The sequence below is a fragment of the Mus musculus genome, chromosome 4, assembly GCF_000001635.26.
Source record: "Mus musculus strain C57BL/6J chromosome 4, GRCm38.p6 C57BL/6J".
In the NCBI taxonomy this organism is placed as follows: domain Eukaryota; kingdom Metazoa; phylum Chordata; class Mammalia; order Rodentia; family Muridae; genus Mus; species Mus musculus.
The window spans coordinates 128,607,065-128,634,851 of NC_000070.6; the positions used below are offsets into that span (position 1 = coordinate 128,607,065).

General features: G+C 47.9%; 2 protein-coding genes across 11 annotated transcripts in view; both read right to left on the reverse strand.

The window, feature by feature from the left end:
- Positions 1 to 3,089, reverse strand: part of Zscan20 (zinc finger and SCAN domains 20) — a 31,484-nt gene extending 28,395 nt beyond the window's left edge. The window contains exons 1-3 of one of the 10 annotated variants that reach the window (XM_011240545.3): positions 2,930 to 3,089; positions 1,966 to 2,098; positions 1,209 to 1,733 (exon numbers count right to left, since the gene is read on the reverse strand). In XM_011240545.3, the coding sequence (XP_011238847.1) occupies positions 1,209 to 1,296 (88 nt within the window). In that variant the 5' untranslated portion in view covers positions 1,297 to 1,733; positions 1,966 to 2,098; positions 2,930 to 3,089. Of the gene's footprint in view, positions 1 to 387; positions 1,095 to 1,208; positions 1,734 to 1,965; positions 2,099 to 2,833 lie in introns of those variants that run through there. The other 9 variants (XM_011240542.3, XM_006503131.2, XM_011240544.3 and 6 more) reach the window with 9 other exon arrangements.
- A 5,292-nt stretch (positions 3,090 to 8,381) lies between these two features.
- Positions 8,382 to 11,555, reverse strand: Tlr12 (toll-like receptor 12). Its single transcript, NM_205823.2, has one exon. It carries the CDS (start codon positions 11,389 to 11,391, stop codon positions 8,671 to 8,673), a length of 2,721 nt encoding a protein of 906 aa, NP_991392.1. The 5' UTR covers positions 11,392 to 11,555; the 3' UTR covers positions 8,382 to 8,670.
- Positions 11,556 to 27,787: the final 16,232 nt, after the last annotated feature.

Consider the following 27,787-nt stretch of genomic DNA (forward strand, 5'->3'; position numbering starts at 1 on the left):
TCCACACTAAGTACAGTCCTAAACATTCTCCATCTAGATTTGCACAGAATCCTCCAGACAAGGAAGTAGAGGGACCGTCACTGACCTATAACACCCATGACCCAGGAAGACCAGAATGGAAACGGGCTGTCTCCAATTCTTCTGCCTCGTGGTCACACTAGAAAACCTGAGCTTATGCCAAGACTGAGTGCTCACTGAGTCCTTAACAAAGGACTCCCAAGCTATGATGTATAGAGAGAAACAGAACTTCTCAAAGAGAGAAGGTAGGGAGAGGGGGGAAAAGAGAGAGGGGGGAGAAAAAGTCCTAAACCCACCAAGTGTCTGAGCTAGGACCTAGGCCCAGGTTAGTCTCCCACCATTTTCCGTAATCCCGTCACATCCTCCTACCTGCTAGAATCATGCCACGGGAGACAGACAAGAACATCCATGGAAGAGTGAGACTTCTGCCTCTTAGCTGCTGTGTCACACCGTGCAGGTCAGACAGCCTCCTGTCCTACCCAGCTCTTATCACAGGCTAACTTGTGAAACAAGAATAGAATAAGCAGGCAGCGAGCCTGAAACGGAAAAAGTAAATACGGGCAGGGACTGTGACCCATCGTGGAGCCCTAAGAGGACGGCGAGCCCAGGACGTCCCCGGTTCTTCAGTCTTCTCCAAGAGAAACCAGACCTCTAGAGTTCACATGCTGGCAACGGCCAGAATTGCTTCAGACACGTGAGGGACTTCACCCCACGTGGGCTGCCACTATGTCTCCTCTTGTGGTGCTACTCCTCATGTCTCCGCTACTCCCCGCCTGCTTTTCTTTTTGTGAGCCTTTCTTGGCACTGAATGGAAGCAGCGTGTCTTTCCTACAGCATTATTCCAGACAGAAGTCTGAATAAATAAATCACAAAGGTTTCACTTCCAGTTCCCAGAAAGACTTAGGAGGGGTGCAGAGTCCCCAAATGATGAAAGGGTACTCAATCAAAATCAGGGCCACCAGAATTCACTGTATAAAATTCTCACATTTAATTTAAAAACAAAAAAACAAAAACCTTTTTTTTTTTAAGTTGTTCCACTTTACCACAGGGAAGCTGAGCGGGGCCTTGGCAACTGGGTACTGGATGTGAATGCGGAGCTAAGTTCCCCCCCCCCCTCCACCCACTCCTGTGACAACAGAGGAGGAGAGAAGATGCTCCCTCGGTCCAGAGAGAGGACCAGATTGGTTGGGATCCTCTAAGCAGCTGGGAGCTCCCAATGGTTGTCAGTCCTACTGGGCTAACTATGCAATCTATGGCTGTAAGAGGGGAGACTCGCATCTAAGGACTGGAACTGGGGGTGGCAGATAGGCCTCACTTAGCCGACCATCCTCCATCATGGGGGAAGCTACCTAGAGGAGTCTGCTGAGAAATGAGCTCCATATGGATATATGTTGTGATCAATTAGCAATGGCTGCCGGGCCTCAGGTAAAGGAAGCCGCTGTATGCATCCCTATGTGTTGGCCAACACTGTCCTTAAGCCCCCAACAACCTCAGCTCCCAGCAGATATCGATGTCAGGAAGAAGATTGAAGCTCACAGCCCTGGAAGTCCGTAGCCATTTTCAAACGTGGTCTAACAAAGCTCCCCCTGAGAGTCTTTAGCCCACATTCACCAAGTCTTTACTCATTTGCTGGATCTACATTAGATGTCTGCTGTTCTGGGCTGGACCAAAGAAAATGGAGATGATCCAGACACTGCCTGCCCTGATGAAGCTATCTAGTGGAAGAGACAAATAATAATAATGATAATTAATAAATTTAAAAGTCACAGATAATTATATTAATCCAATGTCATAAAGAAAGTGTGATTTGGGAGCTGGGAAGTTGGAGGTGGCAATTTGCTTAAGGAACTGTTGATTTGGTTCTTGAGTACAACGCAGAGAGAATGGGGGAGGGAGGTTACAGCAGAGAGGCAGGCTATGAAATAGTAGAGAAGCAAAATGGCCCACCTGGAGAATGGGAAACACCTTGGCAGCCCCGGAGCGTGCAGTATGGGAAAAGTGGGCTGCAAAGAGCATTATGAAGAATCTACTAGATCAGATTCCATTCAACACGTGTTGCATGCCAGGGATGGATTCCAAGCTGGAGAACAAACGGAAGGTATACAGTTGAGGGTTTCAACAGATCACACTAGCTGCAATGTTTCTCCGAGTTGGAGAAATGAAAATGTGGACACTTCTGCAGAGGCTCCCGGAAGACAGAGGTCATTTTAAGAGATACTAAAGAAATGGCAAGCCTCGAACAGTGTACAGCAAACGGCGTGGATGAAGAAGAATGCAGGCGCAGGTGGAATCAGCTGGTAAAACAAGTAGGTCAGTGGGCGGGTCAGCAGGGGTGGGCGGGTCAGTCGAGGGTGGGCGGGTCAGTAGATAAAGATGCCTTTCACTTCTATCAGTTATGAGGAAAGAAGTACAGGTTTGGGATTGAACACAATAGCCAGTCCCGTCACAGATGACATGAACGCAGGTGTCGAGAATGAAGCACTATTTTAAGGTCAGACTTTCCGCTCAGGGCCTCTTCACTTCTTTGCCAGGGCCCTTGAGTTCTCTCTTCCCTTGATTGTGCTTTTCTAGACCCTAAGGTAACTTCCCCTCACAGCCAAAACGCATCTCTACCACCTTACCCACAGACCTCGGTAAGACCCGTCTCACTGCCCGCCTCTCCAACTCACTCTTCATCCCGACCCCTCGGTGACCCTGCCCATCTCCACACGCTGCAGCCTCTGCCCGCCCGCACTCCCGCCCCGACACACACACACACACACACACACACACACACACACACACACACGCCACGATGCTTGCTTTCCCCTCTCACCTTCCCAGCTCCCCTCCCCCGCGGGTACCACCACCTCCAAAGCCTCCAGCCCAGCGCCTGATTCTCAACTGCACCCCATCCGCCACCCAGACTCACCCACAGAGACACCCACTTCTCAACAGGCCGGAAGTGCTCCCGGGCTCTTGCAGGGGATGCTGGGACGCATAGTCCCAGCGCCGCCAGCCCTGGAACCCGATCTCTGAGACCACAACTCCCAAAAGGCAACGCGCGAGCACCGGTGGCCACTCCTCTATCGGCCGCCTCTCAGATGACGTCAGCCAATGAGTGCCTCATCTTCTCAGGCGCTCTGGTACCGGAACAAATCTTGCAGGGCCAATGCCTGGGGGGGTGTAGCTCGATACTATTCTCTTCCATTGGTTCTGCGGTGACGGTGCCGCCTACTGGGTGGAGTCTAGATTAGAAGGGCGTGGGGTCGGGGTCTACTGAAGAAGCGTGGGGCCCCCTGGGTTGAGCTGGAGAGAGTAGGGAAAAATAATAAAAAAAGGAAAGAGGGTGAATACAGTGACCATCTATTGGGCAAGAGAGAGTTTGTCTGTTGTAACTACAATTTCAAATTCACAAATTCACAACTTAGTTGAGTGGTTTGGCAGAGTTCTATATCTCACCTCTTCACTTGTGAAGTAAGAATAATAGCATTCATGTGACAGGTTTATGTGAGGCATCAGTGAGGCAATAAACCTAGAACTGTTAATTCGGATCCAGGATCCAACTATAGATAGCAGATACTAGCCATTTTTATGTAAATTAGTCTTACGGAGTTTGAATCCCTGGGTGTCAGAAACACGTTAATCCCTGTAGCTGAATAATCTTAGTGTAATACTTAGTTGCTTTGTTCCACGGTCCTGGCTAGTTTCATGCGAACTTGACACGAGCTTGAGTCATCAGAGAAAAGAGAGATTCCGTGAAGAAGATGCCTTCATAAGAGGGACTATGGGAGAACTTGCGGGACTTTCTCGTAATGATTGATAGTGGAGGGCTCAGGCAATTGTGGGTGGGGCTACCCCTGGGCCGGTGGTCTAGGGTTCTGTAAGAAAGCAGACTGAGCAAGCCAGTAAGCAGCGTTTCCTCCATGGCCCCTGCATCAGCTCCTGCCTCCAGGTTCCTGCTTTGTGGGAGTTCCTATCCTGGCTCCCTCCAGTGACAGATTACAACGTGGAAGTGTAAGCCGAATAAACCCTTTCTTCCCCAAGTTGCTTTGGTCACTGCGTTTTGTCATAGCAATAGAAACCCTATGATAAACACTGTAAATACTCTTGAGGTATGAGCCATCTAATAGGAAGCTGGAAATGTGGGTCTTGTAGTCAGTCAGCCATAGATTCAAACCCCAATTCATACATCCCATCTGTATGTCCTTGAACAAACAAACAACTCCATCACGATTGTCTTTTTTTTTTTTCAGCTGTAAAATTTAGGTGACAGAACAAAACCTCCATCTCAGGGTAGGTTCCTGGGAGATTAAAGATAATATGTAGGTAAAACATGGAGTCCAGCCACTTGCTTTCAATGTGGGATCTATGCCTTGATACTCCCTAGCTGCAAAGCCTCCAGCAAACTCCAAACGCCTCTTTTGTAAACATGTTTGTGTGGATAGATGCACTGTGCATGCAGGTGCATGTGCCTGTGGAGGCCTGAGGTCAAAATGAATGCCCTTTTTGGAGCATTCTCCACCCTGATTACTAGAGTGAGGGTCTCTTACTGAACTGAAGGATCCAGCTAGGTTAGCTAACCCATGAGCTCTGGGAATCTGCCTGTCTCTGCCTCCCCATCCCACTTGCCAGTACAGGCGTTACCTATGGCACTGACACTCCTGGCTTTTATATGAATGCTGAGGACCTGAACTGAGACCCTTATTGAACATGTGGCAGGTACCTTATCAATTGTGCTACCTCCCTGTGGTGACTTGAATATCCTTGGCCCAGGGAGTGGCACTATGAGGAGGTGTGGCCTTGTTGGAGGAAGTGTGTCACTGTGGGGGTGGGCTTTAAGACGCTCTTCCTAGCTGCCTGGAAAGAGTCTTCTGTTTGCCTTCAGAACAAGGTGTAGAATTCTCAGCTCCGGGCTGGTGAGATGGCTCAGTGGGTAAGAGCACCTGACTGCTCCTCCAAAGGTCCAGAGTTCAAATCCCAGCAACCACATGGTGGCTCACAACCATCCACAACAAGATCTGACGCCCTCTCCTGGAGTGTCTGAAGACAGCTACAGTGTACTTACATATATTAATAAAATAAATCTTTTAAAAAAAAAAGAATTCTCAGCTCCTCCAGCGCCATGCCTGCCTGGATGCTGCCATGCTTCCAGACATGATGATAATGGACTGAACCTCTGAACCTGTAAGCCAGCCCCAATTAAAGGTTGTCCTTTATAAAAGTTGCCTTGGTGTATGGTGTCTCTTTATAGCAATGGAAATCCCAAACTAAGATACTCCCCTAAACTGCTAAGGCTTCAGTTTCCTCGTCTGGAGAATGGGTGTAATAATACTGAAATCTTCCTTTGAGTGTTGTTGGGAAAAAAATATGCAAAGTTTGTGAAGAGCTTGTCTCCCTCCTGGCGTTCATAAGGTTGAACGACTACTGGCTATTATTTCTATTGAGACCCATGAAACTTGAGCAAATTTGACAGTAGCTAGCATTGGGAAAGGGCTCACTACGTCAGCTAGTATTGCATTTGGGGGAATTCTACATCTTAGTTTTAGTAACTCACTTCAAATTCCTTAGCTAGAAATTATATTCTAGCCGGGCAGTGATGGCGCATGCCTTTAATCCCAGCACTTGGGAGGCAGAGGCAGGCGGATTTCTGAGTTCAAGGCCAGCCTGGTCTACAGAGTGAGTTTCAGGACAGCCAGGGCTACACATAAAACCCTGTCTCAAAAAAAAAAAAAAAAAAACTAAAAAGAAAAAAAGAAAGAAAAGAAATTATATTCTGACTTGTTTTGTTTTGTTTTATTTTGTTTTTTGAGATAGGGTTTCTCTGTGTAATCCTGGCTGTCCTCGAACTCATTCTGTAGACCAGGCTATCCTCAAACTCAAGAGATCCACCTGCCTCTGCCTCTGCCTCTGCACCACTGCCACCCGGCTTCTGATTCATTGCTTAATATATCAGTGATTTACTTAGCGTATGTAGTGTGCTGGTATTAACAGGTTACATTAGTACACCTTGTTCAATTGTTCCCGAAGCTCTGTGAGGTTGGTACTGTTACCCCATTTTATGAAAAGGATGGAAGCTTAGAGATATAAATAAATTAGCCTGCTCAAAATCATATGCACAGTAAGTACCAAGGCTGGAATTTGAAATCCTAAAACCCCAGAAGTTACATTGCTTGCTGCCTGACATTTCATGAAGAAGAAGCTAAGGACTTGGGTAAACATTGACACCGTAAGGAGGGCTGAGTGGGCTGAGTGTGTTGGATAGAGTGTTTGCGTCTGAAAGTGGAAAGACACTTTTGCAGGGACCTGTGAGACCTCCACATCAGCCATTCTATCCTAAGGAGCTGAAACAAACGGAGCTAGTGCGCAGAAAGAGAAATATGCTATTAGGTCACAAGAGGGCGCACCTCACCCTAAATCCAGCCTGGGATTGTAAGATGTCTCTTTGCCTTTGTCTAATTAAAACCTAGCCTTTTAGAAGTGGAAATTTAAAAAAATAAAATAAAATAATCCCTAAGAGACCAAATCCCAGCCAGAATAAACCTCGGGTTCTGCCTGTTTTGGCGGCATGCTGCATTTGCCAATGTGAATCTTTTCCGCTGACAGGACTAGGCTCTGAGGATAAAGACATCAGTCTTCGTCTTTGCTTCAGGACCCAGTCTCCAAACTCACAGGATCAAGTACTCCTAGCCGTAAAACACACTTCCAGGGCACATGTTTCCAACATATGAGTATTTGCTTATAAATGATACAAATGTAGTAATATAAAACATCGTTTTAATTTTTTTAGGATTCTTATTTTTTTAATTACGTGCATGTGTTAAGTCTGGCATGTTCACATGAGTGCCAGTATACTCTGAGACCAGAAGAGGACGTCAGGTTCCCTGGAGCTGGAGTTAGAGGTGGTAATGAGCACCTGCCCCAAAGTGAGTTGCTAGTGCAAACTCAGGTCCTTGTCAAGAACAGTATGGATTATTATCATCGAATATAGATTATGAATTCAGTCCCGTAATAATAAACTCCTATTGAACACATGTGTGATAAACTGGGTGGTTTTCTTATTCTTTCAATCACATTAACCCATTTAAGTCTCACAAAATACTGGGGGTGGGGGGTGGTGCTATTCCATTTTACAGAGCAGGAAACTGAGGTACAAACTAACATACGAAAGCCACATAGTTTAAAAAGTAGGCAATCTAGCTTCAGAGATAGGTACGATTTTGAAGAGAAAAAGAAAAATAAAGCTGGGCCAGATAATCCACACACCCATAATCCTGGCACTGGAAATTCGGAGGCAAGAAGATTGGGAGTTCGGAGCCATCCTCGGTTACTTAGAGAGATCCAAAGCTAGGCTAGGCTGGGGTTCGGGGTGAGAGGAGGAGAAAAAGAGAAAAATCTTAATATAGTACTTTCTTCCAAAATGCTGTCCCAGGCTGGGAGCTCAGCACAGACCTCTGGAGAAAGCGACTGATGGCTGAGCTTAACCTTACAGGCTGTTGTGCAGGTGCTCAGGGAAAGGTGTTGTTCGTAAGGAAGCAGAATGTGCAAAGGCCCGGGGGCGAGGGTTCTCGAGAGCGAGGTGCTCTGGGAGCCACACGTGGCTGGTGCCATACAGCTGGAGCATCCAGGGTGACGGTGTTTCTCTGAGGCTCAGGAGGATGCACTACATGAGAACACAGCTTCATGTGTTCCCGGAAGGAGAAATGATCTGTCTGCCTCCCAGTTGTTTGGACCTCAGCTGTCAACTCTGTCATAGCCTAAAGTCACCTGAGAGGAAAATCGCAACTGAGAAATTGCCTAGAACAGATTGGCCTGGGGGTATGTCTGTGGGAGGACTTGTCTTGATTGTCATTTGGAGAAACACATCCAGTGTTAGCCACACCAATCCTAGGCAGTGGCCTTGAACCCGATAAGAAAGCAGGCTGAGCATAAGCCGGCTCGCAAGTGGCACCTCCATGGTTCTTGCTGTACTTCTTGCCTGTGAAGTGAGCTCCTTGGTTGGACGATAATGCTGTGTGAAATAACAAGCAAGCCTGCCTTGAATTTCTGCCTTGACGTCCCACTTCGACAGAGTGCAACCTGAAATTGTTGAGGAGGGGACCACAAACAAACAAATAAAAACCCTTTCTTCCTTTAAGTTGATTTGGCCTGGGTGTTTTATCACATGCACAGAAGTGAAACTAAACAGCCTCTATGGCACTTGATGCAAAAAGACCCACTGGCGCACGAAGGTCAGGCTGAACTTGACCTGGCCCCAAGTTCTGTAGCTTAGGAAAGCCTTCCCTCCTTCCTAGCGTGCCCATGAATTTCCACCTTCATTTCCCGCTTTGCTTTCTGCCCCTTGCATTTCTACTAAATAAAAAGTTCAACCATGCCACGCATTTCATGAATTTAGCAAGTTTACTGAGGATTTGAAGATCTTGGGAATGTCACATACCCCGCGGACACCTTCCATCTCTCAGTTTTCCTCATTCAACCTCCAGGCCCCCCAAAACCTGTGTTCACAGCACGTGGATTCCTGCGCTGCAAAAGGCTGACTTCAGCCTCTTAGACCCACTGTCCCCGACCCTGCACCTACAAACACACCAACTCCTTGACAGGCAGGCTTGCTTCCCTTCCCCCAACCCCACCCCAAAATTCACATGCACCACCCCACACCAGTGCTGGCTATGGCTACCCTAGCCTGCTCCTCAGCCAAGTCCAGAACCCACTCTTTCTCTCCTCTTCCTCGGGCCACAGACAGTAGTCTCCTCTTCGAAGCAGCCGAGCCAGTCTGTGGTAACCCGGAAGCTGGTGCCGAGAAATGGGTTCCAAGAAGACTAGCAGCAACACTGGAGGGGACGGGGCAGCCAGGAGGAGAGAGGTGGCCAAGCGGAGCTCCAGGCGGCATCGGGGGTTACACAGGGCCTGCCCACTCAACACGCAGAGTGTGGTACGGCTGCTCAACATGCTATCTACCACATTATCAACTACATCCTTACCAGGCTCAAAGTCACGCTCGGGGAGACAGAGGCGCAGGCCCAGGCCAGCTGGAAGGAAGCCCTCCAGAGCAGGCAGAAGTTCCTCTATCACCCAGCCCTGGTCTTGCCTGCAGTGGGACACGAATACATCAAAAAGGAACCTCTTCCCCTTGTCTCCCTTACCCCTCAGACCCTGGAGCCAAACCCTGAACAAGGCCTGCAGGTAGGGGATCCAAGAGTTCCTGGCTTCTTGGAGGAGAGGCAAGGCAATTAGCATGAACACCAAGGCAGAACTAGCCAAAAAGAGTTTCAGCTCCAACGTCTGGGGGCAGTGGTCCCAGAGAAAGGAGGGAAGGGAACCCCTAGCAGAGAGCCTGTCTTGTCCTGGACATAAGCGATTGTCTCTTATGTATATGTACGTTTTAGTGGACCGCTTAACCCATGGCTCCATCCACGCATTGGCACAGTGGCAGGCCAGGTTTGACTCCAGAATGTATATATAGTGGGGCATCTGAGGGCTGTACTCCCTCAGACTGTCCTGCAGCATCAAGTCCTTCTCGTATTCTAGCACTAAGACCTGGAGACTGTGCAGGCGCTGGAAAGCAGCAGCCGACAGTGACTTGAGGCCTGTGCTGGATAGCACTAAGGCCTGGAGCTGTGGAAGGTCACCCACCAGCTCCTCCAGCTGCACCGAACGGGGCTGGGTTATGGACTGAAGCGACGCCAGCTTCAGCTCCCGTAGGCTGGGCAGCCCAGTGATAAGGCAGGGTCTGGAGCTGTTTCCAGCACCCCATACCCTCAAGGACTGAAGTTTGGGGAGCTGCCAGAGGAAAAGGTTGGAGGTACCCTGGGAGCAGAAGGCATCCAAGCTGTTCTTAAGCAGGGAGAGCTTCTGGAGAGCAGGGAAGACCCCAGAAGCATTCTGGGACCCCAGCTTCAGCTTCAGTCCCCCGCCGCTTATAGTCAAGGTCTCCAAGGAAGGAAAGATCGCTGGGGACAGCGTCCAGTGCTCCGTCGTGCCTGAGGCTATATGAAGCTCTAAGCTGGTCAGATACATGGGCAGGAACAATACTGCCGGAGCAGGGAGAGCGGGAAGCTTCAGGCTCAAGGTATGCAGATTCTTTGCTCCCCAGAAGCCAGGCTCTGGGCTCATCCGTATTTGGGTATCTAGCAAGCTAAGGGTGGTCAATGCAGGCAGAGCCGCCAACCAGTTCTTACCCAGGTGAAGCAGGGGGTTTCCATCCAGCTTCAAGGTCTCTAGTTGCTGGAGCTCCTGGAATAGGTATCCCTCCAGGGAAAGCAGCTGGTTGTACCGAAGCAGCAGCTCTCGCAAGTGGGGTAAGCAGGAGAAGGCGGCTGGAGGCAGGATGCGCAACCTGTTGCCTGACAGATCCAGAGTCGTGAGTCCTGACACATCTCCCGTCTCATTCATGCACAGCACGGCGCTCTGCAGTTGGTTTCCGGACAGCTCCAGTCGCTGAAGCCTAGGCATGGCAGTCAGGAAGCCTGGTGGAAGCTTGGTTAGGCCAGTGCTTGAAAGACCCAAGGTCTTCAGGCTGTGGCAGGAAGCCAGAGCCTCCTGAGATATAGATCCTATCTTGCTTTCTTTCACAATCAAGCCCTGCAGCTCAAAGTGGGCAACAGCCTCAGCAGCCAGCTCGGCCGTGGCAGTCTGTGCATACAAGACATCGAGTTTCTGAAGTCCCAGGCCCTTCAGCCACACGGCATCCAGTGGTGTTCTTGTCAGGTCCAGAATCTCCACCTGGAGACCCTGGAGGGACCCAGGACTAGCCATCTTCAGCTTCCAGTTGGATGACAGATCCAACTTCTGCAGGGTCCACGAAACCCTGGAGGAGGAACCTTGCACCAGATCTGGGAACATACCAGCCAGCTCTCCCACGTCCTGAATGCAACTGAGCGTGACACCCAGCCATTGCAGACCGGGAGGCAGGCGGATGCCTGCCTTCTTATCCAGGCAAGGGCCAGAGATATGGAGTCTCTGGAGGGAAATCAGGTCACTGAAGGCATCAGGAGGTAGAAAGAGAGATCTCCTAAGAGGAGAGTCAAAAAAAGAGAGGCTCTGCAACTGTCCCAGACCCCGGAGAGCTCCTGGCAGAAGTTGGGTAAGGTGCAGACTCAGTGCCAGGACCTTGAGACCAGGAAAAGCAGAGAAAGCATCTGGAAGCAGAGTAGACACAGTACCACCGAGGCAGAGCCCCTCCACAGTCCGAGGTACAACTTCCAAGGTCTGTGTCAGGTTGCTCACGGAGAGGCATGCAGCAAGAAAGGATAGCTTGGAATGGCGGCAGAATGTGAAATAGCGGGAGACCAGGGGCAGTCGGGAGCCTTCGGTCACCAGGCAGTTGGAAGTGCTCCACCCAGTTACCAGAGGCAGGGAAAGGAGGAGACCTGGCAGCAGCCAGTACCTGCCCATCTCTACACCAGAGGAATCAGAGCTGAGAGGACTTTAGACTCCTATGCCTCCGGGTTACCAATACTCTCATCCACCTCAGAGTACCTGCAAGGTCCGGGAGCACCGTCAAAGGGCCACTGTGGAAGCCGGGAAGTGAGGAGGCCGACTTGGAGATACTTAGCACTGAGGCTTCGAGGGAGGGGAAATGACACCAGGGCAACGTAGGGGGATGGGGGGGTCTCACTTCCTGTTAGGAGAAAGCAAACAGAGTTTCTTTTCTTGTTGTTGCTTTCTTTTTTATGTGCAGCCCAGGCTGTCCCACGAGCTCAGTTTGTTAAGACTCCTTTTGAACTTCTGATTCTCTTACTTCCACCCCCAGGGCTGGGATGATGGCTGCGCACCACTAGAACAGTCTGCAGTGTGGTTAGACCCCTGGCTTCTGTGCCTGCTACATCCTCACCCCCAACCCCCCTCCACACACACACACACACACACACACACACACACACACACACACACACACACACACACACAAGTAGAGTCTGGTCTGGCTTTGCACAGTCCTCAAGTAAAACACCTCTTCTCTTCTGAGCCTGTGTTCTCTTCTGTCCAAGTAGACTAACTCCCGTTTGCTTGATTGCTCTGTAGGATTGCTGCAAACACAGATTTAGATCAGCTGGGGTTTTCTCCTTGTTAGTTTCATTATGACTTCCTTTCTTTACTGACCCCCCTGGAGTTCTTGGGTTAAACACAAATGGGGATGTTTTATAAGCAAAATAATATATCAACACGATGTTGTCATGGCATTTGACCTGAGAAGACTGGATGTAGGGAGGGCTCCAGCCCTGCTCTCAGACACTGGGGCAAGAAAAGAAAGGCCTTTACCTTGACCTGAACTGCCAGGACAGGGCTGGGACCTAAGTGGGAAGAGAAAGAGAAAGAAAGGAGCTTTGTGGTCACCTCAAACTATGAAGCAAAGCACTGGACACAGATCAACATCTGTTCATGATTTGAAAAACTAACAGACTCAGAGAGAAGAAAATCCTGTTAACATCAAATGACATAGCTTGCCAAGACCTATAAAAGAGTATCGTTCTCAGCACCTCTGACTTACAGCCGGGAAGGAGACAACTGCATTTCTGCTGAGTGTTAGAATGGAGGCGGGAGAATGGCCAAACTGACAGGAACGGCAAAATTAAAGGTACTAAAGGAGAAACACAACGGCCACAAGGGCAGGACGCTGGGATGCCTGCATGGGAAACCCAAGAATTTCTAAAAAGAAAAGTCAAAAAACAAAAGGATAGTTAGCAAAGATGGTTAGGTCAGGTTTCTTAAAATTTTTCTAATATGCCTGTATGTTAGTCAGTGTTAATATACAGAACAAACATGTTCGAATTAAGATGTTCCTACGAAGCCGGGCTTGGTGGCACACGCCTTTAATCCCAGCACTCGGGAGGCAGAAGCAGGTGGATTTCTGAGCTCGAGGCCAGCCTGGTCTACAAAGTGAGTTCCAGGACAGCCAGGGCTACACAAAGAAATCCTGTCTCGAAAAAACAAAACAAAAAAAAGTTCCTAAAATTTTAATATGCAAAAAGACTAAGCATGAGGGGTTAGGAGGCAGGCTTGCAAGGCATTGACGGGTAGTCCAGGAGCCCAGACAGGATTAGCAGCTGTAAGAGAGGACAGGCCCATGAGTGACAGAGCCCTGGAGGAGCATTGAAGAGCTGCAACATAGAACCGGTGTCTAAATATCTGCACCTCTCCAACTTCATGGCGCTGATCTTGCCTCAAGAGGCCCCCAAATCAGAGTGGGGAACCCCGTGTGTAAATCAATTCTGGCAGGGCAAAATGGGGGTGCGGGTGGGGGTGACAACAGAGATGCTGGCAACAGAGGATTAGAAATTACATGTTGTTCATAATCCCTGTGCCCAGGCAGGGGGATCACAATTATGAGGTCAGCTTGTACTACATTGTGAGTTTCAGGTTCGACTGAGCTAAATATAAAGACCCTGACTGAGATGGTCTGAGAGAGGGTGATGAGTGGAAGGAAGGAGGGAAGAACAGAGCTGAAAATTAGAAAGCTAGGCCATAGACCCAAAAGTTAGGGGAAAAAATTTTTCTAAAGAAAAACAAGAGTCTCACTTCCCCCATTTATACAATAACCCACATCAAACTAGACATCCTAGCATAAACACCTGTCAAACTGGGCTCAACACAGGAGCAGTCGCTTTCAGATATGAGGACATTGTCACAGGGCATTTGGGTTGCTCCAACAAACAATACCGTAAACCTGGAGGACATGGACTTTAAAAAGAAATGTCAAGGGCTGGCCACGTGGCTCATCAGGTGAAGGTTGCTGTCAACCTGGTGACCTGAGCTGATCCCCAGGACCCACCTGGAAGCAGAGGGAACTGACTGACTCGTGAACTTGCCCTCTGACTGGCACATGCACCCACCCAACCCTCCACACACAAAATAAACAAATAAAAATTCAGGATAAAATACTGTTAAAGCTGGACTGGTGGCTCCGTCCGAACCTCACACAACTGAAAGTCAATCTCCCTCTGGGCCACTGAATGAGTTCAAGGCCAGTCTGGGAAACAAAGTGAAACCCTGTCCCCAAACAAACAAGTAAAAACTCCGCAGGCACAGCTCTGTGTTAGAGGTGCTGGATACACAGAACCTTAAGTTCAGCCAAGCCGCAGTACTATAAATGGATGTGGGTGGGGAGGATCTATAGATACGATAGATAAGTGGGAACTTAGAGATGGGTTAGCTACGAATACCTGCTGCTGCTCTTCCAGAGGACCAGGATTTGATACCCAGCACCTATGTTATGGCTCACAACCATCTGTAACTCCAGTCCTAGGGGATCTGATGCCCTTATCTGGATTCTGCAGGCACCAGTAACACAGGCGGTAAACAGACATACATGCAGGCGAAACATCTAGACATATAAAATAGATACATTTTTAGAAATACGTTTATAGAGAAATGGGGCAGAATATGATAACTTCAAATAACCCACGGGTCAAAAAGAGAACCACTGTGAAAACTAGAAAGCGTTTCAATTGAATAATAAGGAAAATGCTACATAGTGAAACCTGCTGATAAAGATATGTAGTATCCACGGGGGGAAACATCCTCTTTTAAATGTCTGTGTCTGAAAATCAACACCAAGTTAATAGCCATGCCACCCAGACATGCCCAGTCTCATCTGGAAACCAGCATCAAAAGCTGCCAAGCCAGTTGGTGGTGGCGCATGCCTTTAATCCCAACACTTGGGAGGCAGAGGCAGGCGGATTTCTGAGTTCGAGGCCAGCCTGGTCTACAGAGTGAGTTCCAGAATAGTCAGGGCTACACAGAGAAACCCTGTCTCGAAAAACAAAAAAAAAACAAAAAACAAAAAAAAAACAAAAAACAAAAAACAAAAAAAAAACCTGCCAAGTCATGAACTATGTGACATCCTCAGAAGATTAGAAAAGGAACGAAGAAAGAGTCTCTCTTCCCACACTGTGCAGTAACTCCTACAGATAACCCTGCTCATGAGAATCAGTCTAACTGTACCAAAGACGTCAAACAACGTCTTCCATAGATGAGGGTGTTGTCTCTAAGGTGTCTGGGTTGCTACAGTGTGATAACACAGACCAGGTACTTTTAAATGGGCAAGAATTTGGGGCCAGCTGGAAGTGGGAGGAAGAAAGAAGGTAATGAGAGGATGTCAGCAAAGACAATGACATATATGTGCATACATGATGCAACTCACTATTCTGTATGCAAACAAAACAGTAAAACACCTGTAGAGCCTCCAAGATCACCGTAACTAGTTTTGGTTGTCAATTTCAAAAGCCCGGGAAGAGAGAACCTCAATTGAATTGCTTCCATAAGCTTGGCCTGTGTGCATGTCTATGAGGCATTTTCTCACTTGCTAATTTATGTAGGAGGGCAAAGCTTATTATCATTGGTAGCGCCCCAAAGGCAGATGGTCCTGGGTTGTATTTAAAAAAAAAAAAGTAGGCAACCATGAGCCCAGGAGCAAGCTAGCAAGCAGCATTCCCCCATAGTCCCTGCCTCAGCTCCTGCTGGAGTTCCTGTCCTGATGTCCTCAATCATCTACTGTGACCAAGAAGCTTAAGATGAAATAAACACTTTTCTCACCACATTGCTTTTGGTTATAGTATTTGTTACAGCAGCAGAGAGGCAAGCAAGAACAATTACAGTGTAAAAAAAAAAAGTATCCCATAACTAGCTAGAATGGTTACTTAAAATAGTTTTCTGTATTCCAAGTGCATTGAAAAACAAAAGGCGATTTATACAGTCCAGGGTCTGGGAAGCCTCAGAGAAGACATAGGCCCGCTTGGATGTCTGGTGAGGGCCATTCTCTACTTTCAGAATGGTACCTGCATCTTCATTCTGTCCCCAAAGCAGGTACATGGCAGGGGGTTGAAGGGCAAGACAGCTGAACAGTGTATAAACCTTCTTTTATAAGAGCCTTAATTCCATCCACAGAGGTGGAACCTTTACAGTCTAATCAACTTTCAAGACCCTACATTGGCAGCATGTGAATTCATGTAGAAACCACGGTGATGGTGGTAAGGACAATGATCCCCAAGAGAAGGGGAACATGAGAGACAGGCTCTACAGCTGCCAGGCCTCTCTACCTGTTGGCATTTCTGAGCCAGCCCAGGGAGCAAGTGAGGAGCCCAGATGACCATACCTGCCTTACTGAATCAAGAAGCCAATCACCAGTCAGGACACACGCTGCTCATGGGACAAAGTGTCAGGACAGAGTTAGCCAGGGAAAGGATGAGTTCTAGAAAGCCTCGTAGGGTCTCCTCTGGGATGAACACCACACTGAGTATTCAGGATGAAACCCTGAAGGCGGAGGCAAAGGACAACTGAGGGAGAGCTGTAAGAGCAGTCTTGAAAGGCTGGGAGACGCTTATGTATGACAACCCAAAGTAAGGCCATGGTTCAAAACAGAGCATTCTGCTGAGATTAAATGACAAGGTCACAGCTTAGCAATAGGATTTGTGATGGCTATTCTTGGTTGTCAACTACATCTGGAATTAATGAAAATGCAAAAAATAGAGGGCATACCAGTGATCTTGCTTCATTCTCAAAGTAGAACGACACATGCCTTTAACTCCATCTTGAGGCAGGAAGGCACAGCCTTTAATCTGAGTCTTGAGGTTGTAACCATCACCGTGGTTTCTACATGAATTCACATGCTGCCAATGAAAGTTGATTAGACTGTAAAGGTTCCACCTCTGTGGATGGGATTATGGCTCTTATAAAAGAAGGTTTATACACTGTTCAGCTGTCTTGTCTTTCAACCCCCTGCCATGTACCTGCTTTGGGGCAGAATGAAGATGCAGGCACAGCAGGCTCTGTGTCTGCCTGCTCTTGCCTCACTAACCAGGACATTCCTCGCTCACAATAGAGCCTACTTCTTCAGGATTCCAGTGTCTACTGTAGGTCAGCTGAGACATTCAGTCTTGTGGGCTAAGAAACTTCTGGATTCTTGGACTTCCCATTGATGGCCAGCCATTGTTGCATCAGTCTGTAAGTTATTCTAACAAATCCCCTTCAAGTGGTTCTGGGTCTGCAGGCAGCAGGAAGAGGGAAAGATCGAGGGCCTGGCTTGGGCTTCTGAAACCCAAAGCCAACCCCCAGTGACACACTTCCTCCAACAAGGCCATACCTCCTAAGAGTGCCTTCCCCTGGTGACCAAGCATTCAAACCCAAGTGCCTATGGGGGCCATTCTTATTCAAACCACCACATCACTAAAGTAACCCAGAGCACAGGCTTAAATGAAAATGTTTAAATTAGCAAGATAACCCCACACACCGATCCCTGCCCAGACCAATAGCCACCAATGGAAAACAACAAAATTCAGCTTGTCAATAATATATAACTTAAAATGTCCAGCACTTAATGAAAGTTATAAGTGAAGAGGTAAGAAAATGAAACACATGATGGGGGGGGAGGGGTGGATCAATGTAAACACACCCAGGAATGGCAGAGATGGTGGGGTTAACAAAATGGCAAGCTAGCTCTTATAAATATGCTCAGTGTGCTTGAAGATTTAAAGGAAAATATGAACATAATGGGGAAATGTTTTAAATGACATAAAACTTCTGGAACTGTTGCCGCCACTGAAACCCGAAAGCTCATTTCGGCACTGTTTCTACCATGACAACAGCTCTAAGAAATGATAGTATATAGATATCTCAATGTTTTCACAGATTCATTGACTTCCAGGGATGTCAGCAATTGGGACAGGGATCTAGCTCTGTGATGTCACCCCCAGAAGCCCGAGGGGCTCCAATAACCTTTTAGGGACCGGGGCCAAACTAAGATTTGTGGCTTTGACACTTTATAGAGTTTCAGGCCAGGCCAACCAGAAGCACCTTAGAGGTTTTATAGGAGACATTTTAATATAGGCTTAAGCATGAAGGGTAAGGAGAAAAGAGGCACCCAGAAAGAAAGACATACTTGAGTGTGCATTGCTTCCCAAGGGACAGCATGGGTAAGGGCTCCTCAAGGGAGCATTATAGAGAGTAAGACATACCCAAGAATAGTAGGAATCCTTAAGGAAGGGTTGCAATTAATTGTCTTAGCGTTAGCCATAGCTACCTTTTTAAAAAAATTTTTTGTAACTATCAAAGTTCTATTTCTACAAGTTACTAAAGTACCTTATCTTTCTCTTCTCCCTCTGTCCCTTTTGATAGCAGAGATGAGCAAAATGACTCCAATGATATCATGGATGTTGGATAAGGTAAAACCAGGGACTGTTGGATAAGGTAAAACCAGGAGTCCCTAAGTGTATACAAAGGATTTAGTCAGTGTTCATTTCCTGTGAGTTCCTGGCGTGATGCCGAGGAGACTCCAGCAGGGAAGGAGGGAAGGCCTTGAACAGCTGGTAACCTTAGTTTTATCCTTGCTTTCCTGCTGGCAAGAGGTTTCCACTAGGCTCTAGTGTGAGGGGTTCCTCTCCTTTCTCAGGTCCCCACGTCTCCCCGGCTTTTCTATCCTGCCTCAGGTCCACAGTGGGAATACAGGAGAGGATGTGAGGAGGACGCATCACACAGAGAAACACGCTGAGTGTCTGACCTCTCTTCCATTTTACACGAGGAATTTAAGGCATCATAAGATCTTTCTTCTGTGGATCACTGTTTCAACCAAGATTCAGTCAACAAGCCAAGTCACCAACCTTCTGGCTACTCAAATCGCCTACCAAAATAAGGATCTTTATCTTCACATCAATAAATTCAGTCCAACTCAAAAGTCACATGATCATGTCCTTGGTCTAGCATGCTCAGAGTCTGTTTCCATCAGTGTCTAAATGTTGCCAATAAACCACCATTATTTTTCTATCCCTTTTTGCCTCGCTGCCTGAGTTTGACTTTATAGAAACTGCTTTCTGCGTATTGAATGATGTATCTTTAGTTCTGCATCTCTGGTCTCCTAAAGTGTTTTCTCCTCAGACCCCCTTTGTCTCCCTTCCTGTCCTCCTCTCCTTCCTCTCCCTCTCGACTCTCTGTCCCTTCCTTCTCCTCTTCCTCCTCCTCAGATCTTTCTTCCTCTTCCTCTTCCTTCTCTTCCTCTTCCTTCTCTTCTTCTTCCTCCTCTTCCCCAGATGCCTCCCTCTAGTCTGCATCCCAGCAAACTGGTGTGAAATGGAAACTTAGGGGTTCTTTGGAAAGTCAGTTGTGTTGGATGGTGTTTTACTGGGGCAAACACCTGAAGGTGTGTTTTCCTGAAGTGGACACAGGTGTAAGGATATTCTGCTAAAACAAGCACATGAAAGGACACGTGATGAAGGATTCTTTGCTAATGATACCCATATATTGATCTGTCTTACACTGCATAGTTGAACCCCATTTGTCAGGACTCCATAGAGAGAAATGCACCAAAAATCATCTGGTGGTGTGCTGTACTTTCTTGCAGCTTCTGAGGACTCATGCTGATTGGATGCATGTGCTAAGGCAAGGCACATGGAGGACACGTGATGCCTGGAGGGTATAAATATGACTCTATGGAGTGACAGAGACAGAGCTTGGCTTGCTGGTACAGCTAGCTGGGCAATGCTTGTTGGTCTCACGTCTTCACTCATCTCTGCTTCCCTGAGAGAGGCACAGCTGAGAACTTCTCCTAGCATTCCTGTTGGTCCCTCCTGCTGACTTGTGCTGAGGCTGGGGCCTGGCTGTCTCTGCTAGGTAGTGCCACTGCTGATGATTCGTGTTTGCTATCCCTATTCTATTGAACTGGACTATTGATGTATCCATGAAGAGTTTGTGAATAGATGGAGCTGCTGTTGCTACTGACCTGTGAACTGAACTGTTGGTTTTCAGACAACACAAATAGGAGTTGCTCCAAAGAACCCTCTCCCGTATCCTTTCTTTTCCACTACCCCTGGTGGGTGGTGGGCTAAGAGGGAGGTTAAAGTGTTTAAGAACCATCATTAAAAATAAGGGTTGAAACAAATTAGAGTTACACTGCTTCCTGCAGGTTGTGTGTTCTGGTTTCCCTGTAAGAGGTTGAATGAGAAGGGAAGCCGCTGGGATATGTCTTCTGAAGGGCTCCAGCCAGTCTAAGCATGGCAAACGTTCTGCCAGGCCTTGCCCTTCTCTCTCCCATCCCCTCTGCCTTGCTGAAGACTATTAGATTACGTTCCTAAAGCTACTCACCAAGGTCTAGTTCCTTATTTAGACACTTTCGTCTTCTACAAATGACTGCCAGGGTCCAGCTATTAAAGTATTGAAGTCCAGCAATCAAAAACCCCCTGTGACTCACTCAAATTAGCATTTCCAGTCAAAACTAAACACCTCACCCTAGCACAGGATTTCCCCCTTTACCTTTATAAATCTTAATTTACCCGTGTGCCATACTTGAATCCTCTCTATCCAGAAGCAGTCCTTTGTCCCCTCTCAGGACAATTACCCTTACCCCTCTCCCTTGCCCCCTACTTTGTCCCCTCTCCTTTGTTCCCTTCCCCTTCTCCCTCATCCTCTGTCTCCTGTCTTTGACCTTTATCCCTGACCTCTGTCTGTCTGGGGCAAATCAATCTCCTTTGTGCTGAGAACTTGGTCTTGGGGTATCTTGAGCTGACTTCCAGGTTCCCTACATCTTCCCCCTCCTTCTCTGCTTTGGTGGAATTTCTAGCTACATCTGAAACTGGCCATGGCTCCAAATCTCCCATGGCAAATCTTAGTGCCAGCTTCCCTGGCTCTGAACTCTGAACTGCAGCCATGCTAGCACTTCCCTTGGTCCCTGCCTCTGGATACAATAGCTAAGCCTTCGATCACAGCCATCCCAAGTGGAAATTTCTGGATATGTCATGTGATGCAGATTCACATGGTGTTTTGCTAAGACAGACTCATGCAAGACCTGTGGGAGGACACATGATGTTTGGAAAGAGTATAAATAGGACTCAATGCACAGTGACCGCATTCTTGTGAAGCTAGCTGTGCAACGCTTCACTGGTCTCAAGCCTTTGTCTTTGCTGATCTTTGCTTTGTTGAGAAAGTCATGGCTGAGAACTTCTGGCACCCCAGCTGGTCCTGGTCACTCCTGCTGACTGTTGCCAATTTGGTGGAGACCTGGTGGTTTCTGCTGGATCATGCCACCACTGCTGATTTGATATCCTGACACTATTGAAGTGGACTGCTGGATTCCATGGACTGGAATCATCCCAAGGAGCTACTTCTACACAGACCCACATCCCCTTGTCCTACTTACCATCTTTTCTCTCCTACCTTTTGACAGTGGGCTGGGGGGAGGGCAGATGGAAGTATTTGAGAATCCTTATTAAAAGTAGGTTAAAAAAAAAGAGTTAGAATATGAGTTTGTCAAGTGTAGTTAGAAACATCCACACCAACTCCAGTTCCTCAGGTCTCATGATTCACACTGTGATGAAGCAATGACCCCTGGGCCTCAGAGCCCCGCCTGATATGGGCACATCCATCCTTCTGAGTGACTAGAAGCTCGAATAATAAGATGTTTTCACAAAAATATTCTTAACCCACTAGAGCACAGAGCTGAAAGCTGGGTTTTCACCATCTTTGGCCCCAGCAGGCCCTGAGAACCAATTCTTAGACTCACCCTTACTTCCTCAGCCTGTTGTCAACAGCTATTTCTCCCACAATTTCTTCTCTGCCATCACTGTTCTGGGTATGCCTGTCTGCTGCAGACTCTGGCTCAGGCTGATGAAAGCAAAAAGGAAACTTTAAAAAAAAATGGATTTGGGTTAACTTCTGAAATCTTTGGGGACAAAGAGAACCCAACTTCATGGCCACACAGCCAAAATCAGTCCCATGAGGAAAACCATTTCTGCTGCTGTGGTTAGCGACTTGCCCAGTCTCCCAGACACACGGGGCCTGCTGCCAGAAAAGCCAGATAGAGTTGTCTTTTGTTCCACCAGTGAATTACCAATGGCAGAGTCTACTCTTGAAGGTCTTGCCTTACAATTCAGGGTGTGCCAAATACTAGTCCATGGTTCTCACTCTAGCTCAAGAGGAGTAGAGAAGGCAGGACCCTGTCACTTTCTTCTCTTCTAGAAATGATCAGACCCTACCTCTCTACATCTCTAGGGTTGGGGGAGTCCTCCCCCCATGAAAAACACAAGAAGACCGAGATGGTTATATCAAAGGAATGGTTGATACTCACTACTAACTAGCCTGTGTGAACTCTCTTGACTTCTGGGTCCTTGCCTGGAGCATGTGGTTAGAGAGAACGTTCTTCTGGACACTTGGCATTTCCTTCCTTCCATGTAAAAGAACCTCCTTCAGTGTGACCCTCCTTCAGTGTGACCCTCTTTCAGTGTGACCCTCCTTCAGTGTGACCCTCTTTCAGTGTGACCCTCCTTCAGTGTGACCCTCCTTCAGTGTGACCCTCCTTCAGTGTGACCCTCCTTCAGTGTGACCCTCCTTCAGTGTGACCCTCTTTCAGTGTGACCCTCTTTCAGTGTGACCCTCTTTCAGTGTGACCCTCTTTCAGTGTGACCCTCCTGGCTTGCTTTCCCCTTCCCTTTTCAGGGAGGAAGTGGGACTTACATTAGTGACCAGTTTGAGGAAACAGTGGGAATGTCTCCTCTGCCTTCCTCTTTCCTTTCCTTTTGGGAATATACACCTTAATCTGCTGCTCTGTGCCCTGGTTCTGTCAAGAATGACCTGTAAATGGAAAAATCAATCTATCTCCTTCACTTTCTTCTGCCAGATGGAAACTGGTCCCTGGCTGCAATAGCATAAAGTCCGTGTGTCTGTGGTTCAAGTCATCAGGTCCACTCTGTCAGCATCTGATATTTCACTCGACTAGCTGGGGATGGGAAAGGAGCCACCTCAATTCTCTCCCTTTGTTAGTATGACATAGCTAAACGTGATGTCGCAGTCTTTGCCCTTGTGCAGCCCACAGGCTAGTGGGAGAGCGAGGTGTGAAAGATTGTTAGAATCCAGGTCCACCTTTGACTGCCCATGCTACAAATGCAGAGAATTCACTTAACTCAAAACTGGGGCTGAAGATGGCTCGGTGGTCACGAGCTCTTGCTGTTCTTGCAGAGACCTGTGCTTAGTTCCCAGCACCACATCAAGTGAGAGCCAAAGTTACACTTTAAGTTATAATTGCTCTGCCTGAGAGATCCATAAAACAAAAATGCCTCAGGCCTGTAAGCCCCTTGCCCAAGGACAGATACTTCCTGAAGTGCTGGGGGCTCCTGTTTATGAGAGAGAACAATCCACGTCTCTGCTCCCTTAAACAAGTGTGTTGGAGCCAACTGCACCAGATGTGCTTGATCGCGTGGAGGCGGGTGGCACGTGAGCAGGATGTGCTTGATCGCGTGGAGGCAGGTGGCACGTGAGCAGGATGTGCTTGATCGCGTGGAGGCGGGTGGCACGTGAGCAGGATGTGCTTGATCGCGTGGAGGCGGGTGGCACGTGAGCAGGATGTGCTTGATCGCGTGGAGGCGGGTGGCACGTGAGCAGGATGTGCTTGATCGCGTGGAGGCGGGTGGTACGTGAGCAGGAAGTACATCAGGGGACACGCACACCCGACTGGACCTGGTGGGGAGTGCGTAGCCTCATGGACGCTCCTTTATAAACCTCAGCAAAACGTGGGGATCCCAGGATGGACCTGGCCGGAGTCCATCATCCCGGCTAGTATTTAATTAAAGCTTCTTCAAATTTGGATCAAAAATTATAGTAGTAGTCTTATTCTTGACCATTGGGATTAATATTGGTAGTTCACAACCATCAGAAACTCCAGTTCCAGGAGACCCAGCACCCTCTTCTGACCTCCAAAGGCACCAGGTACATATGTGGTGTATATACATACTTGTCAGTAAAACACTTATATGCATAATATAAAATAAAGCAAAATGAAATAAATCTTTAAAAAGTAAAGAACTCAATACTGTAACCATAGCCCGTTACCTTTCTTGTGATAAGAAAAAAAATAGGAGAGGGAGAGAAAAGAGAAGAGAATCAGAAAAAAGAGGAGAGAAGATGAAAAGAGAGGCGGGGAGGAGAGGGGAGGGGAGGGGAAGAACAAGAGTATGTTAGATGGGAAGGGTACATTGGTGGCAACAAGCAGCCTTTTGCCTCTCACTGTAGGAACTTAAGCTCTCAGAGCCCAGAAGGCTCCCCCCAACCACCACCACCCTGAGAAGAGTGGGATCTGCAGCCAAGTAGAAAGGAAGGAAATACCAGGATGAGATCGCCTCGGGTCCCCTTTCTTGTGGGAGATGGGAGATGAATTTGCTTTATCCTGATGTCACCAGTACAGGGAGGACTGGGGCGGGGAAGACAGTGTTTGATAGGAAAGTCTTTGTGATACCTGCCCATGCCTCGGACCCTTCCCTGGAGACCTCTTCAAAGATCTCAGAGACTTACAGACTGTGTGTCAAACAGCCTGCTAAGCCTTTGAATCACAGAGCCAGAAGTGTTTTAAATTCCAGACTCCCCCCCCTCTTTAACCAGCCAGCGTTCCTTTTATTCATAAACATTTGTCAAGACCATGTTATCTGTATTCCCCTCTTTTCCACTGCCCCCTACCCTACCCCACTCCCACCATGTTGGGGATGAAAATGGGGACCTGTTAGCTTCTCTCTTAAACCCCAGGACCCAGTTCCTGTGAGCACATGCCCTTCCCCCTCCCTAGCCTCCAGATGAAGACCTACTGCCCACCGAAGTCCAGTGACCTCCACAGACCCTAAGAGAGTTTCTTTCTCTGCAGAAGACCAGAAATCTTGGTTATCACTTCGCTATTTGGGCTTCCAGGGGATGGCTGTGGTTGGACGATGGAATCCCTTCTTATTTTCAGCTTCCTGTTCCCAATGCCTTCACTAGCAAACTCTTAAACAACCCAAAGAAAGGGGAGTTTTCGCTTCCTGATAGTTCGGACATCACTAGGATAGATAGACAAGTCTTAAGCTGAAATAGCTCAGTTGGGAGAGGATTAGACAGAAGACAGAGGAGTCCAGATAAGTGCCATAGATTTGCAGAAGGCTGCTCTGGGAAATCCCCGCCCCCCAGGCCCCCATGAATAGGACTCCAGAGCAGAGATTTGGGCAGACCAGTGGGAGGCAATAGCATCCATCCTGTGAAGAAATGAAAGAGCCCAGCTAAGCATTTCTGAATAAGGGGGTGTTTTGTTGTTGTGTTTTGTCTTGTTTTGTTTGGGTTTTTTTTTTTTTTTGATATCTAGAAACAGAAATAAATAATGACTTCCCTAGCAGTACTAGCTGGGGGAAGCAGGACTATCAGGCAGGGGTGGGAGTGTCGGGGAGGTGTGTACTAGTGGGCCCACGTCTGCCCTGTACTTACAGCAGGGTGACTGAGCAGGTAGGAAAAGGTGTTACTGAGATGCTTGTGCCCTCTCTTCAGCTTTAGACTGTTGGCACGAGGGGCCCCAAGCAACTGACATTTCCCCTGGGATCTCAAGCTGGGAGAGTCGAAAGGCTGAAGCTCATGTCTCAGGAAGAGACTTCATAGAGTTCTGGGAAATTGTCAGAGCATCCTTGGGAGGCAGACTGAAGTGGATATAATGCTGGCTCCATGCCTGGCAGCCACCCTTCGACCAGCTCTGCTCAGACATGTAACCTCTTGCCATCTCTCTAGACCTAAGTCAGAACTTTGAAGGTGTGGGGGTCACCGGACCTCTTTATTGGTTCCTTTTCTCAATGTGTTGGTTGCTTGCAGAGGACCTGGGTTTGGTTCTCAGCACTCACATCAGGAGGCTCACAGCTGCCTGTGACTCCAGCTCCAGGGTTTCCAGATGCCCTCTTGTGCACAAACTCACACATAAACATAAACATAAACACACACACACACACACACACAAATAAAATAAAATGTAGTACACTGACTAATTCTCAATTTTGTACATTTTGCTAGCACTTAGCACTATTCAATTTGACCTATTATTTAATTTAATTTTAATTAACCTATTTAATTGACCTATTATTAAGGACAAGTAGGCCAGACTCTAACCCTAACAACTTCAACAACAGCAATCGATTCACCTCTTCTCTTCCCCTCCACATCTCTTATTTCAGCTTCAACTTTGCACTCTTCTGGCCCGTCATCTCAGCTTCTCTGCCTCATGGTTGCCTGTTCTCACTACCCCCGCAAGGAAGCGCAAGTTGAACTCAAACCCAAGGCTGGATTTGGAGGCTGTAAAAGCCCCACCCTTCCTCATTCTGGTCCCACTTAGGGTCTGTATTAGCCAGGGTTTTACTACTGTGAACAGACACGATGACCAAGACAAGTCTTATAAAAAACAACATTTAATTGGGGCTGGCTTACAGGTTCAGAGGTTCCGTCCATTATCATCAAGGTGGGAACATGGCAGTATCCAGGCAGGCATGGCGCAGGCAGAGCTGAGAGTTCTACGTCTTCATCCAAAGGCTGCTAGTGGAAGACTGACTTCCAGGCACCTAGAGTGAGAGTATTAAGCTCACACCCACAGTGACAAACCTACTTTAAACAGGTCACACCTATTCCAACAAGGCCACATCTCCAAATGGTGCCACTCCCTGGTCCAAGAATATACAAACCATCACAGGGTCCATTCACCTATCACCACCCAATACGCTTGCTTGAGGTTCCTCCTCTTCTAGAAACAGGTTCTGATGTCCTTCCCTCCGCCCATGGGATCCACTGTAGGTGCTCACTGGAAGAGACATGACCACTACCATCCTCCTTTCTTGGTACCTTCTAGAAAGTCCCTTTCTGTATAATGAGCTTGCTAGAATATTCTTCCTGGGGGGTCATAGGATTCTACATAGTTTTAGGGAAAGAGGCAAATACCCTTCTTTCATCGTCCCAAAGGCCAGCAAACGGGGGTTACACCTGTTCTGAGCAACATAGTCGGCACCAAGGCAAAGGCAGAAGCGACCTCAGAAAGCGTGTGATAGGTGGGGTAAACATGGAGGTGGAAGAAGGGATCCAGAGCCCCCTGGGTTTTCCTGACAGCTGTCAACACTTCCCTGTAATGTGTTAGCAGTCACCCTTCCAGCTCACAACCTTCGAGACCCCAGGAATCCAGGCCTCTTCTAGGTTGCCTTCCACTGGGCCTTCTGAGAGTCTTACAGGCCCATCAGTTTTCTGATATTGCTTCCTTACTTCCATCTTCCCTGAAGTGAGTCTGCCCTCAAGTCCTCCTCTCCCCAGACTGCTTCTCATCATCTCAACATAAGCAAAATCCCCAGCAAGCTCCAGCCTGCTAGTTGATTTGGTCAGCTTGACACAAATGTAGACATATCTGGGAAGTCTTCACTGATAGAATGCCTCCATATTATTAGCCTTTAAACAAGTCTGTGAGGCATTTTTATTTTCAATTAATGATTGGTATGCATGGTGCCATCCCTGGGCATACGGTCCTGAGTTGCATAAGAAAGCAGGCAGAGCAAGCCCCAAGGAGCAAGCCAGTAAGCAGCACTCCTCCATGGCCTCTGCGTCCCTTCCTGCCTCCAGGCTCCTGCCGTGAGGCTCCTGCTGACTTTCCTTCATGATAGGCTGTGAGGTTCAAGATGGAATAAACCATCATCCAAGAGCTGGCCTTGGTCTCCTGTGTCATTACAGCAGTAGAAAGGAAGCTAAGAGCAGGATTCCCTTCCCTTTTCTCCCTGGGTCACCTTATAGTCTCCAGGCTCTTAGCATCTATTTGCCTATGGCTTCTTCCCTCCCACTGGGCACCAGGCTCTTAAGCAACCACCTATGTGCCATCTTCACTTTAGAGGTGGGGTATTAAGCAAGCAATCTAGACTTAATTAGCTAAAAATAAACTTCTAGTTTCCAGCCTGCTCCATTCTACGCATTCTCAGTGTCTCTGCCTCTTTTATGGTAGCAATGGGAGGCAGACCCACAGCCTTGCACATGCTGGGTTAATATACTACCACAGAGCTATACCCCAGCCCCG

Coding starts and splice junctions, on each gene's coding strand:
- Tlr12 (NM_205823.2), bottom strand. CDS start 11,391: ATGGGCAGGTACTGGCTGCTGCCAGGTCTCCTCCTTTCCCTGCCTCTG.